The sequence below is a fragment of the Sciurus carolinensis genome, chromosome 6 (assembly GCF_902686445.1).
Source record: "Sciurus carolinensis chromosome 6, mSciCar1.2, whole genome shotgun sequence".
NCBI classification, from domain to species: Eukaryota; Metazoa; Chordata; class Mammalia; order Rodentia; family Sciuridae; genus Sciurus; species Sciurus carolinensis.
This window is the reverse complement of record NC_062218.1, coordinates 68922193-68937626: the sequence shown is the minus strand read 5'-3', so window position 1 is coordinate 68937626 and position 15434 is coordinate 68922193. Positions and strand designations below refer to the sequence as shown.

Here is a 15434-nt window from a genome sequence, read left to right as displayed (position 1 = left end):
GTTGCTTCTCTCTGCCACACACTTCCACCATGATGTTCTGCCTCCCCTCGAGGGAGCCCCAGGAATGGAGCAGGCCTTTATGGACCAAGACCTCTGAAACAGTGAGCCCTCAAATAAACCTTTCCTCCTCCTCTATAATTGTACTGGTCAGATCATTTAACCACAGCAGTGAAAAAACTGACTAAAACATCATTTACACAGTGGATGTTAACTAACCTAAAAATAGAGCTACCTGTCTGTTTCCAACAGGTGTGCTCCTGAGCACTCTAGAGAAGACATCACTTCTGAAAAACGGCACCCAAAGGGAGTATTCTAATCATGAGAAACCTGCCAAAAAGATATCCTTGCAGTATGGCTTCTCAAAGCCAGGTCAAGGAAAAATGAATGTTCATTCATTTAATTCTTAAATTAAAATTAGAAAAGAACAACTTATTAAAATCAGTGATCTCAGCTTCTAAATTGAAAAGAGACAAGCTTGAATTCCTCTATTGATGGAGCCATCAACAAACTCGATGACTCATTGATGCATGTACTATGTATTCTCAACCCAACTTACCAAATATAAAGAATTAGCCAATTACCAAATTAGGCAAGAATAAGTCACATTTGATAATGACAATTGCAAGTATTAATCATTATAAAGAAACAGCATTTAAGAATTCTTTCAGACAGCTAAAATATTTGATTTGGAATAGAAGGAACTGCAAACATTCCTAGAGATGAAACAGTTAAATAATAATATAAACAGTATTACAACTGGTGTTTGGAAACAAAGGCCCTGTTTACATATCCATCATCTGAAATTCCATTAGATACAATGATTTAGAACAATGTCTAGAATGAGCTTGACTGCATTCTTAATAGCGCGGCATTGAGATACTAAAAACAATGCATCAAGGCATTAAACACAATGAGTTAAAAATATGTTGGATTTGCATGAAAATATATTTAAACTATAGACCTATTACCCACCCGACAAGTTCCATAATAAACCTGCAAAATCATGGAAGAGAAAAACCAAAACCAACCGGTAGGATCTTTCTGTCAACCCTAGGGATATGCAAAAATGTTTTAGCTGTCCACATTGTAAGTACCAAGGGTTAATAGTTACAGACCAATGGAATGTTAACACAGTCTAGTGCTACACTTGAGTAGTAATGTATGGAAAGACACTGAAATTAAAACATTTTGTTCTGCATGTTCTGAAGTGATGTAACAGTGATGATTTGGTTATATTAGATGGTAAAGCAGGGCTTCTTATGACTTTAAAAAAAAAATTGCATCTAACATTCTTCCAAATTGCTTAACATATTCTTCCAATTCTTGTACAAATATATGAAGCTAATACATTTTTTTTCACACTCCAGTTATCTTCTAATGGCAGCATTTGGTATGTTGATTAATTTTTCCCAAAAGTAACTTTCAAGATAAAATGCTGATTGCCTTGAAAGGCATGTCTAGAAATCAAAGACTTACCTGTCTTATTTTCTCTGACCTCAATAATATAAACATTTACATCAGGGTGGAATTTTGTCCCCTCCGGGGGTTGTGGAGTAGAAAATGGGTGAGGTCTGAAGGCCTCTTTGCCTTCCACAGTGGGTGGTCTTGTTGGCTGTGTAGAAGGAATACTTGACGTGGTGAAATACTCTCTATCAATATCAGTTTCTGTTTCCTTAGCTACGATATCAACAAGGGTGGTGGGAGGAACATGAGATGTTGATTGTGCAATGAGTACCATGTCGCCGGTTGTTTTCTCGCCAAGGTCCCTGTCAATGAGAAGTGGTTTCTCAGTGAATGCTGTAGATGGCTTGAATGCTGGGCTTGTGTAAAGTCTGTCTACTGGACTGAAGGCAATGGGGATGTCGCTTGGAACCAAGGCTTTGACTGTTGAAAATTCTGTAAGATCTGTGACTTTGGGCTTTTCGAATAATCCTGAGCCTAAATCAATAAAATCTAGAGAGGTTTTCTCCCTTTTCTCAGTAGTGGCTTCCTCTATAAACTGGGTAACACGGGTGCTCAGAGGACTCAAAGGTGATACAAATTCTGTTGTACTACTACCTTCTGCTTCATATTTTTCTTCAGGTTCTGGAGTTAAAAATACTTTAGGCCTGATGGTGGGTATTAGTGTTACCATTTCATCTGTTTCTGCTTTATGCTCAGTTACAGCACCAGGTGGATAAGACATATCGTGCTCAGTTTTTCCAAATGGAGTTGTTTCTAAAATTGGGACTCTCTCAAAACCTGTTCCCACTCTGTCTTCAGAGACTGTAGATGCTGATCCATCACCCTCTTCATCCAATGATGTGGTTGCCTCCTTGGGCATCCTTGTTGTAGAACTGAGAGCAGGTTTCCCTGTAGTTTGCTCATCCCAGGGGAATTCTTCCTGACTTGTTTTCTGTGAGACTTCTGTTGTTCTCAAAGTTTCAGGAGATATAGTTGCTTCTGGACGAATCTGTTCAATAACACGTATGTCTTGAGAGGGCTCACCTAGAACTTCACCTTCTGATGGAACAGAAGGTACTAACACTCCCCATTCTGTCTTGGGAATTACAGAGAGAGGAATGGTATAGGAAGTGTCTACATAGGTAGTAGGCTCCTGGGTGGTACTATAATTAACAAATGCCAATCCTTCTATATCTGAAGTGTGTACAAATGGGGAGAGAGTAGGTACTGACGTAGAGACGTCTCTATCTTCTTCTTCATCCAAGGCACTTCCTTCTGTGGTTGCATGAACTTGTTCTCCTGTGCTTGTGGTAGACGGAACTCTTTCTTCAGTTGGTGAAGCTCTAAAAGTTGACTTTTCTGTTATGCCAATTGATGTAGTTGGCTGAAATTTAACTGTGAATTTTCCATGATCTGTGAACTTTTCTACTGGCCTTTGAACACTATCTGGAATAAGAGAAAATTCATCTGCTCCATCTTGAGTAAAACTTGGGATTTCTTTATCCTTTCCATTTGCTCCCATAGTGGTGAGTAAGACAGGGGGCAATTCTGGAGAGCGTGTGTGTTCTGGGAACTGTAAAGGTTTTGATGTTGCATTATCTTCATCCCATGACCACTTTGATACAGTGACCACCTCCACACTTAAAGTACTGTGGGTCAAATGTGCTGTGGTAATATCTTCCTCATACTTGGCAGTATCTTGATAGCCATCTGTTCCTAATCCAACCAGAGTTGTCATACTGTCTTCCTCAACATCTCTTGCTTCTGTCGCCTTCACACTTGGCTTCATTGTTGTCAATGCTGGGGAGTCAAAAGATGTGGTCATTTCCATAGAAGACTGTGTAAAATGAGTTTGATCTGAAGGTGATGTAGAGAGTTTCATTCCAGAGAAGTCTTCTTCCTCTGTTTTACCTATAAATGGATCTTTGGTGGACTTTTCCTGTATTCCAACATCTATATGAGGACTTGTTCCCATCTCTGGCCTTGGTGTTTCTGTTCTTTCTGTTCCTTGTGTCATTTCTGTTTGTGGTGAGGGATAAATAACTGTAGATATTCCTTCTACTAATATTTTATCACCAGAATAAGGGAACAATTCTACTGCTGTAAGATTCTGTGATGGGAAAGGTGCAGTAGACAGAGATTGGCTAAATAGATCTTCAGTTATCCTACCATTTGTTTGTTTCTCTTCCCCGTTGTCCATCAAAGATTTATCATCGTCAGGCATTGTTACAGGGGAAATAGTTGTAGATGCTGAGATTGACTCCAACTCCTCTAACTGAGAGTGAGTGGTGTCTTCTGAAGTCTTTGATACTGTAATGACTTCAGGTATTTGGCTAAGGACCAAGGTACCCTGATCAGACCTAACTGTAAGTGTTCTGTCTTCGCCGTCTTCTTCTCCCAAAGTGAATCCATAGTGACTTGTGCTCACCAAATCAGGAATGGAGCTTACTGTTTTCTCTTCTGTTTTGGATTCTGGGGTCATTTTTGTGGATATAAATGGTGTTTTGGTTACAAACCATTCCTTGGAAGGAGTATGCTTTGAGATTTCCATAGATGTTACTAAAGGACCCACTTCTATTTGCTCAATCTGTGTAACAGATTCTTTTGTTTGTATATCTTCCATGACACCATCCCATGAATCAGTAGCATGCTGGGAGATAACAGTTGTACTTTGGTGCATGTCTTCCTTAATTTCAGATATGTCTGGCTTTCCAAGTGGTCCTGAAGCAGAAGGTGAATAGTAGTCCATATCCCAAGGCTTCTCAGCACTCCCAACAGGCATGTGTGACACAGTGGCTAATCTATCTGTGATCACCTGAGGTTGGGTAGTGGCTTTCTGTTCAAAATTGACTATATTTCCTACAGGAGGGAACTTTTTTGTAATGCTAGGTAATTTGGTGACTAAAGGGATGACTGGTGTAGTTCTGTCGAGTACCATTTGTGGTTCTTTGGATAAACTGGGTGATGCAGTTTCTGCGAGGATATTCAATTCGATGGTTGTAGACTCTGATATATTCTGTTTAGCTAGAAAAATAATTTCAAAGAGTCGATTAGACAAGTCACTAAAAAAAAAAAAAGGCTGTATGTCCAGTGTCTGTTAAATGTGCTGTGTATTTTCAGATGAACCCAAAATATTTAGTGATGGGAAGGAGTCTAAAAATTATACTTTACCCAAAGACAGATAATTAAACAGCTACTGGCTAGAAAAGGGTAAGTCATTTTATATTATAAGGGTAACTGCTTTTACCCACAGGTATGAATGCCTGTTCTTAATTAAGGAAAATGAACATTATATGGTTTCAATATAAGGAGAAGTCCAAAACAGTGTAAATGCAGACTCTGGAGGTGACAGGAACTTTTCTATCACAAATAGCAACAGCACCTTAAAGCTTGGTGGGAGAACTTGACACTATGATTCTGGAGGCTACTGTGCCCTGCCACTAGCTTTCTCCACACCCTCCCTCCTTCTCAAACTGCATAGCTCTCAGGGGAGAGGGAGTGTCTCAAACTGCAAAACAACAAAAAAGCCACATCAAACGCAACTGAGTTACAAACCATTACATTGTCCATAATGTGGAGACTTTCATGAAAACAGGATATTAAACTTTTTAGTACCAATCTTCACTTGATTCCAGGTGTTGGACATTTGTCTTCATCTTCCTTTCCAACTCTGTAGATTTGTTTCTAACAAGTTACAAAATGTGTCTGGCAGAGGCTGGTTGGCATGTGTTGTTCTACATTGTGTTCTATGTTCCATACACTATGTTTGAACTTCTTCAGGGTCTTGGTCCTACTCTTAGTTTAACATAAAACACAAACTTACAGGAGGTACAGTGCTCACATGAAGTATTTTATGTCCATAATTACAGGTCACTGGAACAACACTGAGCATCAGAAAGGATGGACCCAGGCAATATAAAATAAAGTGTCATCATAAAAAGTCATGTTATAATGTCTCCACATTGACAGAGAATGACTAGACTGTTTAAAGAAATTTAAATTGTGCATTAATATGACTATTGTAAACAAAACTCCTCAACACAAGTAAACTGCAACAACCTAGCATATAATTATTCTGCTTTTTTAAAATCAGTGTTTTTGAAACTCAAAATTAGTTGTTACTGAATTCAGGAGGAACTATTCTAAGGAAACTCATAATTGTTATTTTACTATATCCTGTAAGACATAAAACTTCTTGTACAGGTAATGCTTATTCTCCCTGATAATAGCTATAATATCTGCAGAATCTATAATATCTTGTATCTTCTTTTTAATAATCCACAATCAGAACCTCTTGAAAAACAAAGGTACTTTTTAGCTCTGTTCTTTCTGTCAAAACTTAATGATAAAATGATGTGATTTTATAGTAATCAGAATAGTGAAGTAATATGTTCCTTATTTTTTGTCTGGCATGGACTGTTATTAGCTATCGTCATGCCCCAAATCATTTTACAGCCCAGAATCATCAATTTTTATAAAGAAAACTTGGTAACAAATTACATTGTTGTGCATGTAAATGCCCTCTAAATCATGTCACTATTTATCCTCTTGTTAAAACAAAATTAGACAAACAAACAAACAAACAAAAAATAATGGAGTCTTTGAAAATAAGTTAATCTTTTTTTCCCTCCCCATTTTTAGGAAAAGCTCTTTCTGCCTTCATTTCCTGAAAAAAGTATTGGTCTACTTTGATTGACAAGAACAACTTAAAGACCCAAAATGTGGTTGACTATTTCTTTTAATTCAATTCTCTATCCTCTGAAATTTCATAACCGTTACCTCATTCACTGCCAAATATCATGTTTGTCTTATAACAGCATTCTTTGGGGAAATAGTAAAAAAATATGTACAGAGAAAGTTCCCATGGAAACATAATATAATCTTTCACAAAACTACATATTAGAGAAAATCTAATCATGTTATTATTAATAACAACAAAAAAAGCTAATTTTACCTTTTCCCTCTGCACATTTCCATGGCTGATGAAATTAACTTAAAAGAAGGTGATATTGCTTTGGGACCAAAGAAAAGGCTTGTGAATCAGGTCTTCCTACATTCCAACACAAGCTCTCTGCTAGCAACCCTCTATAATGCTGTGAAAATATTTTTATAGTATTTTAAAAATGGACTCAGATTTAAAAACTGAATAAACATATGTCATTGTTAATTACTACTGTACAGCTTGCTCTTGCCGTCATCTAGCCTTGTTGTCTAGTAAAATGATAGCAATACATCTCTGCCTTACAAAGCCAGGGTTTATGTGATTTTGGTTTCAGATTAAAAAAAAAAAAAAGGATTTTTGATCATTTTAGAGCCCCATTTAAGAAAGTCTGCTTACAATTAAGTTAATTAATTCTACACTCAGAATGGAAAACCTCAGACTTCCTTTTGGGGTTGGGTGGCTTGTTCATCAACTTAACAGCTGACTTCGATCATAGCTCAGTGGATCTGGTTATCTGTGCCATTTGTTGCAGTCATTCCAAAAGAGGAAATAATTTTCTAAGAGCACAAATACCTACAGAGAAATCTTAAGAATAAATATCACTGTGTTACTGATGACTATTATAAAGATGAAAACACAACTCTAGAGTACTCTAAAAGTATCTCCCCTCTCCCAGAAGGTGCATTCACATGGAGATGTTTCGGTCTTGGAAAACTACCAGTGCTCCTTCAACTTCGTTATTGAGGAAGCCAACAAAAATCAGCATAGTTCTGTTCCCACAACAGTTCCCTTCCAACCTTTGCAGCTGTCTGCCACACAGATGTTTTATATCACAGTACTTATGGTATTTTATGTCCTATGGACTATCTTCTCTGTGCTTCTGTTACAAGACATGAGGCAGATTTTCCTAATAAAATATAAAACCCCTATTAGCAGCATGATAGTTGATTTGACTCCTATCCCACACTGTCTACATTATGGAGAAATGACTAATTTTAAATTTGTTCTTCTGTATTAAATTTGATACACATAAATACAAATAAACATGGGAAAAGGTCACAGATGGAGGGGATATTCGATAGGTTGACCTTGGGTTCACAGTGAGGAAAGTCTCAAAATCGAAACAGTGAAATTAAAGTTTCAACTATCTGTTCAAAGTTTCATGATTGACTGAATGTTAACTGAGTCAAATCCAGTAGACAGGAATCATTTTTGAAATACAAATTAGGGAAGGATTAGCATTGGCACCTAAGGACAGATTATGACTGAGGGCACAAAAAAAGATAGTGAAGTGACCATAGGTTGGAAAAGCAAGTCAATTTTAAATGTAAACAGATATATAAAATAGTACATAAAGTGGCAGGAGCTAATTTAGTCTGCTCTAGACCACTATTTCTAATTCCAGACTTAATCAGAGGGATGTGAAACGCAACGAAGAATCAAAACAAGAGCATATGATGATGGGGGTTTAGAAATTCACATTTTAAAGCAGGGAAATTATTACAGTTAGAGAAGTTGGTGAGGGACAATTAAGCAATTGTGTTCATTAGAAATTACTTAGATACTGGTCTCCAACTTAACAGGGAAATAAGGATTCAAACTCTACTGTTCAAACTCTTCAATACTTAGAAAAACTATCTGAGGGCAATGGTGGTTAAATCTTAGAACGACTTTTCTAGGAAACACACCTTTCTCCCTCTCCTGGAGATCTTAACAGTATACAATGTAGATTTTCATTAGTTGGGTGGTTTTGATTCATTTAAATTTGGGGATATATGGAGTAAACTCTTAAAGACCTATATTACTTTCTAACTTTCACAGAACTGACTTAAATCTGAGGTCAAAGAAAAATAAAAAGTTGATGGTCTAGTTTAATCATGAAGGGAAAATAGCAAAACTTCACAAAGACATTCATTAACCTGTTCAAATATATTTGACCAAAATAAATTCTAACTATATTTATTATCAGTTATTGTAAGCGTACTATTCTGACTTATAAAGAAAAGGGAATTACAGCAAAGAAAGACTTAGAATGTTCATTCACCACATGGTTTAAAAAATACTTTCCATATTTGATAAAAGCGAATGAGAAATCTATGGGCATACTTCCAAATTCCGCTACTTAACCAGTCAGTTATACGTCACTGAATTCATTATTAGGACTATATGACTCTTACGAATGTTACCCTACAGAATTTAGTCACTACTGGACTATGTGGGAAAAGTGGACATTGGTCATCTTGAGATTGTTTCTTAAAGTCTTTAAAAATACTAAGAATTCTTAAATAATGTGTTAGAAATTTGAGGAAGCTGTGGACTGTATATTTTGAGGAAGGCTTTCATGTTATAGCTGAATTTTCTTGGGCAAAGAGAAAATAAACAAGGATCTGGACTCCAGTCTAGGGAGAAAAGAACCCAATTAAGATCCATTCAATTTATAAGTCCTATAAATTTAAATGAATTAGAAAGAAAAAATAGAACTAAACCTTCAAACATATTAAATATTTTATGTAGATTTTAATAGTTGATTAATCTATTTAAATCTAAATATCTCACTTATAGATTCATGTGAATTTTTCATTTAAATAAATAATTTAAAATACATCAGGATGAATTCTTTGCTACTCTTTGCTACTTCTTTGATTTTAGTTTTGCCCTTGAGAAGAAAATATGTTATTTAAAAGTTTTCTAGTGTCAGTTTTATAAAGCACAGAAAAAATGAACCGGGTAAGGTCATCTGGATGATTTGCTCCTCCCCTATATTAGCCTTTCCCTTCCCTCCCACACATAATTTGATTTTGTTCCTTTATCACATCAGTTACTTCATACAAAGCTGATATTAGAGCCTGATTGCCTAAAAATCATTGTTTTACAACTGCAACCTCAAAGAATATGTATCTATCTACTTTTACAATAAGGTTTCTGTTATTGTTGTTTTCCTGAAAACGATCAGGAAAGACTTTCTTTTGTTTTAGGGTCTGAAAACAAAAGCTCATATTTTTAATGGCCTTCCGTGGATCAGCCGTCTTGTATCAAGCTAATACACAACACATGGCTTTAACACTCAGAAAGTTGAGTCCAGAGGAAGAGATGCAAGCAGAGGCATCTTGCTGGGACACAGAAGTATGTGGAATGAAAACTTTCCATTGAACTAACATCTGTTCTGTCGACTACTTGACATTACAACTCTGACTTTTGCATTGATGAATACATCTGTATTTTATAGTTTAGGAACCAATTACATAAATAGCCTACTGTGTTTTCTACTCGTTGTTGTTAAATATTGCTATAACAAGATACATTGGCAATTTAGTAAAAAATTATGATATTTCAATATAATATAACTTTGTCGGACCATACCCAAGTCACCAAAAACTCTGGGCATTCATTTGTTGTTTGGCTAGCATAATATAAACCCTACAGTAAATATTACAGTTAGCTTCCAGGGTACTTTCTTGTTCATTTAAGCATTCTACAAATATAATACTATGTCATGTTATTAATGTTGTCAAAATAATTTAAGGGCTTCTGAAATCTTGATGTATTTATATCATGAATATTGAAAAATGTTACATAAAACTAATTTTAAGTAGTAAATCTAACTAAAGATAGTCTATTTGCTTTACTTGTTACAAAGAGGATATACTATACTTCAATTAGTTCAATATAGAATTAATCATTAAAAGGCACATATTCCATTACTTGAAATAATGAGATACAGAGATACTTTTACTGACAGTATGGTTCATTTTTAAGTGCAAATTGAACATTATGATGATCCATGTCAGCTCCAATTACTCACCTGCAATTACTGAAATTTAAATTCTCTACCATTTCAAAGAAAGGGTGATATCAAATAAGACAAAATAAACAGAATTCAAGGATTTCACTCAGTCATTGTTGGTCTCTGCATTATAGCACCAACAATAAAACTGTATTTAAGGACTTAAATTAACATAAAATAACTACTCAGAAATATGTTCTGTGATTTCTGGTACAACACACAAAGTTAAGACCTTAACCAGATATTCCCCCATCCCCTCTAAAAATCCATTTGTCAAATGTTCTCTTGTTTTAGTCATATTGCTGCTGTTCAGAATACTTGCTTCTGAAAGCCACTGAACTGTTTCCATTCTGTACACATACTGCAAGACATGGAATCCATTCCAATGGCTAGTTGAATGTCTGTGCAAGTCTTTGAAGCATTTTTTTAATCTGTAATATTTAAGAAGATATCAAACACTTACGTTTAAAGCAGTAGGCATCAAATCTGCTATCAGGGGGAGGGAAGCCTGTCTGGTTCTCAAAACGATACAGGGTTCTCACCCCAAGTAGACCACCTCCACACTGGGCCCTGGCCACAGTCACAGGATGGCGCACGCTGGCATCCGACAGCCACCCATAATCACACTGGTCAAAGCCGTTCCTCCAAGCCGCCTGGAGTTCGCCCACCGTCGCCAGCCTGGCATCCTGGTTTTCACACTCTTCTTCAGCCTCCTCAAAGGTGAATTTATTGGGAGCAGTGATGTGGAACACATCACCTGGAATAAGAAGAAGGGGGAAAAACCCTTAGGTTTACTATTCATTTCTTTCCTGTTTGGATAAGCACAGGCAGGGGGCAGTGATACTTTTTTCAGAGCAAGGTAGCAGCTTCTGACAGGGTAGAAGAGAAAACAGAATGGATATTTTGCCATAATTATTAGTGATATATAATAAAAATAACACATCAGAAAAGTTTTGTTCTATGCATATGACTGAGTCTGTGTTTGTGTGTATATGTGTGTGTGTGTGTGTGTGTGTGTGTGTGTGTGTTCCCATAGGTCATAGAAATATTCATTTGATAATAAACTCCTTAAAATAAAAAAATCTTCCCAAGTGGTTCTTTGGATTCTAGGAAATGGGTCTTCTTTTTAATGAAAGAGGCTGTGATGTACTTATAACACTTTATGGCAGAAGGAGGACACTGCATTGTTCTGACACCAGGGTGATTTCACTTTGTTTACCCTAAAACCAAGTAGTAATCCTGTGACCCCACTCTTCACATGCCACTCCCATTAGAATGGTTTAACTCCCATTAAACCAAAGAACCAAATAAGAAAACTTCCAAATGTTTGAAAGCAGGAAGAAACAGGGACAAAAGCAACAAGACACTGTTTCCTGCTTCCTGTCCCAGGCTCAGGGCTGCTGTGCTGGCTTGGCAGGCTGTGACCCACAAGGCAGCACAGGCCAAGGGTGTATGGGTATTGACATGAGCTACCACCCAGCCAGCCAAAAGAACCCAAGCCCCTTTGGAAGAAGACTTTTTTCCTACTTGCTCTGCCCAGACAGGATACTTTTTAGAATCTAACTACACAGAAGGGGCACTTTTTTCTAATTTTCACAAAGGCACCAATAAATACTAGCAGGGGCTCTAACTAGATTCAAGAGACATTCATGTTTGCTAATTGAATAACAGGGGAAACCTGAACATTTACTTTGTTTATCATCATATTATTTAGCAGAGGGACTTGTCAGTATCATCAACATGTTACAATAAAGTATGCTGGAAGATTCACAGTTTGATAAGTTGGAATTTTATTTAGATAACTTGTCTACAAATTTGCCAAAAAAAAAATTCAACTCAAAAGAAATGATGCTTTTCATAGATGTGCACAAGTGGCCAAAAGACAGAGGTAGGATTAGAAAACACCTAAGCAAAAATAGCAGGCACAAGGAGGGACCAAAAATGAGAGAGGACACTGAAATATCCATAGTCCATTATTATAGCAGCTGCAGGTCCCATTTCCATCTCACTGTGGTTGATCTCTGATTCTGTGATATATTAGACAACAGGGACACAAAGAGCACTCATGATTTGGATCTTCACTGGACTCAAGCCAGAAATAAGCAAATGTTTAAACCAAAGAGTGCCATTACTCTACATTGTGTAATAACTTTATGAAAAAAAATTAATCATGGGAAAACATCCAAAGCACACATATCAGTTTTTCTCTAAATTTAAAATTGCTACTAAGGAAAACAGACCAAATCCTAATAAGAGTTTTTGCAAGAAGAGAAAGAAAATGTTCTTTTACCTGTCTGAAAGAAGTAATAGAGGTAGGAATAGGATTTTATGTTTAATTATCTACTCTGGCAACGAATCAATCTCAAATCCAAAAATCCACAAGAAGTTCCCCATGCCTGCTCCTACAACCTCTCTCTCCCTATTAAATGTTAAAAAGCATAAAAGCCACAATACCAGTCACATAGTATGTGCTCAATAATATTTGTTAAATGAATGACATTTCAAGCTCTTGTTAAAAAATGAGGTCTCCTTTTACCACTCCCCCCAATAGCACATTAAGTAACATTAACTCTTGTGCAATGCTTTGAACAGTTTCTGCTGGTACAGGCAAATCATCTCTTATGGACCTGCTTGGCTCAAACATGGAAAAAGAACACCCTGAGCAATCTGTTCACACTTGCTTTGGGACTAAAAGGGATTCAAGTGTGCAAGAGAACAGCATGCCAATACTTGTGCCCCAAAGGTAGAATACTTGGCCTTGCTATTACAAGGGAATATCAGCATTGTTACCATGGTCTCCTGCATTGTTAGCCACTTCCACTTTAAAGTCAAACCACTGTTCCTCCTAAGTAACAAGAGTGATCAGCCAGACTGTGAGCAAGGCAGAGAAATGTCATTAACTGAGCAAAACTCCACTGTTCAAACAGCACTGTGAGAGGACATCAACTTCTCCAAATAAGCCCAGACCAAAGGGCTAATGAGAAATGACAGCATGAAAACTAGACTCCCAGTTTTAAGCAGCAAACATGTTTGGGGTATTGAAGGAAAGAAGAAGGAGGGTTGAAAAGAATTCCCTTACTATTAAACCAATACCGGCCTACTTATAGAACTTCTCATGTAGAAATTCTTATTAAATCTGACTTTATATCAAAATATTAATTTAATTCATTTTTGAAGGGTACAATTTCCATTTATCTCTCTGATACCTATAGAATGATTTTATTACTTTGATTAAATGTTGTTATTCTCAGAGCACTTGTTTTCCTTTTCATTTATATTTAGGAATTTTTCAAACACTGCAAATAAAATTTAAAAGAAAAAACATACTGGAAGAGACATCCCCATTAGGTTTCATGTAACTCAAATGGAAAAAGAATGGTTTAGTTGGATCAGTTGAGTGTACTTCCAGGTGAGGAATGAGAGAATTCATCTACAAAGACAATGTGAGGTCAGCCATCATATGGGGCATAACTGTCACCTTATTTCAGAATAATGAGAACAAATAAAATAACAACATCTACTTTCACTCTGTTCCAACATTTACTACCTAAATCTTCCAAAATCCTAATTGTTTAGCATGAACATTACCTTGCTCACCTAAAAAACCTAATGATACAGTGAAGCCTTTACATAATAGAACTATCTCAGTGTCTTTGATTTCTTACTAATTAATCCTGAATCCATACCAAATGTGATAAGTTGTATGTCCAAACTTCTGTCTGTGTATCAACTTGCAAACATCAACCCCAGGACATCTGTACATGGAACTGTTTCATTGAATAGTTGGGAGAACTGCTCTAAGACATTGCTCTATGTATCAATCAAAAAGAGGACTCTAAATTGATTTACAATAGACATAACTCAGTGTTAAGTTTCTGGTAGCCTCTGGGTAAATATGCTAAAGACAGCAGCAGAGTGAGTGGACCAGGTAACAGGATCAAAGCAGGAGAATATAAAGGCAAGTGTACGTGAGATCACTTGCCTCCCAAGATTGTGTCAAAGACAACAAGTGAGCAAAAAGGGAAATAGGGCAAAGAAGGAAACCCTGAGCAAGGTCTGAGATAGCAATTTAATCCAAATACAAAGGAATCATGTCTTAAAAAGAATCTCACTTTACAAAAGGTAAGCCAAGGTACCAACAATAAAAGCAGCAGATTTCTCCTCAATAAGAAATCACAGAAACAATTCTTTCAGTATCATACCTGCCAGAGAAACACAACTTTTAGGCTAAGTGTTGAATACCCTTACACTGGGAAGAGCAGTCAAGTTGTCAACATCCTCAAAGTTTTTACTGATCTACTTTCAATTTTTAATCCATCATTAAGAATTGTGTACAAGTCAAATTAAATGTTCCCACTTATAGCATAATGGAATGAGACTGGACAGAAATTAAGTGAAAATAAAGTAAATTAGTGACAATAAAGTAAATCCAGGCATGGTTCTGAAAGAAACAGTAGTATGAGGATGTGTCAAAAGATAAAATCTGAAGTCTAGAGGCATAGCCAAGTCAGGAACCAAAGACAAAAGAGAAAGCCATTGATCACAGCAAACATGAGAAGTCAAGCAAAGCAACTGGGGACGTGTGCTCTCTCAACATGACCTAATTGGCCCAGCTGCATAAGCTCCCACCCTGAGGCTACCTTATAGGCAACTTTTTGCCTCTGATGTGAACAATGAAAATTCCTTCCAAGCTTTTATCTCAGTACCACATTAGAGTTAGAGGGTGAATGCACAGTTTTCTGTGAGAGAAAAAGCATATTTAATGAGCATAGGATGAGGTTTTGTTCTATCTCAGTTTTTGCATCAAACAATTTAATGTAATTTCAGATACACTGGACATCAGTCCTCTTAGAAAACAAATGTCTTGTATAGTTTGACAAAAATTCAATTACTATGAAGTTGCAGAAGTAGCCTCATCAAAACAGCAAGATGGAAAAGATACTTAATCAAATTTATAGCTAAAGCATAGATTTGGAAGGTGATAATTTACCCAAGAGAGAATTTCACTTTCTCTAATTAAAGAGAGTAAATAAAATATCAGTAAATATACAAAATATCTTTTATATATACAAAATAGCACATTAGTTTAGATAAAATATCAACTTATAAGAATTTATTGAGGAGTATATGTATATATATATTCATATTTGTGTGTACATAAAGCAGAACAGGGGATTTCACATAAAGAACAATTTGCATATTCATAAAGAAAACATATTTGCAGTATTTTAAGTCATATTTTTCCAAAATTTCAAGTTAAATGTT

At 36.2% G+C, this 15434-nt stretch overlaps 1 protein-coding gene across 4 annotated transcripts in view; it reads right to left on the bottom strand.

Annotated features, from left to right (window-relative positions):
- The window catches only part of Vcan (versican), a 111307-nt gene that overhangs the window by 56279 nt on the left and 39594 nt on the right, over nucleotides 1-15434 (bottom strand). For 2 of the 4 annotated variants that reach the window (XM_047556009.1, XM_047556011.1), the window contains exons 6-7: nucleotides 10633-10926; nucleotides 1477-4467 (exon numbers count right to left, since the gene is read on the bottom strand). In XM_047556009.1, coding sequence (XP_047411965.1) covers nucleotides 1477-4467; nucleotides 10633-10926 — 3285 coding nt within the window. The remainder of the gene's footprint in view (nucleotides 1-1476; nucleotides 4468-10632; nucleotides 10927-15434) is intronic. The other 2 variants (XM_047556010.1, XM_047556012.1) reach the window with 1 other exon arrangement.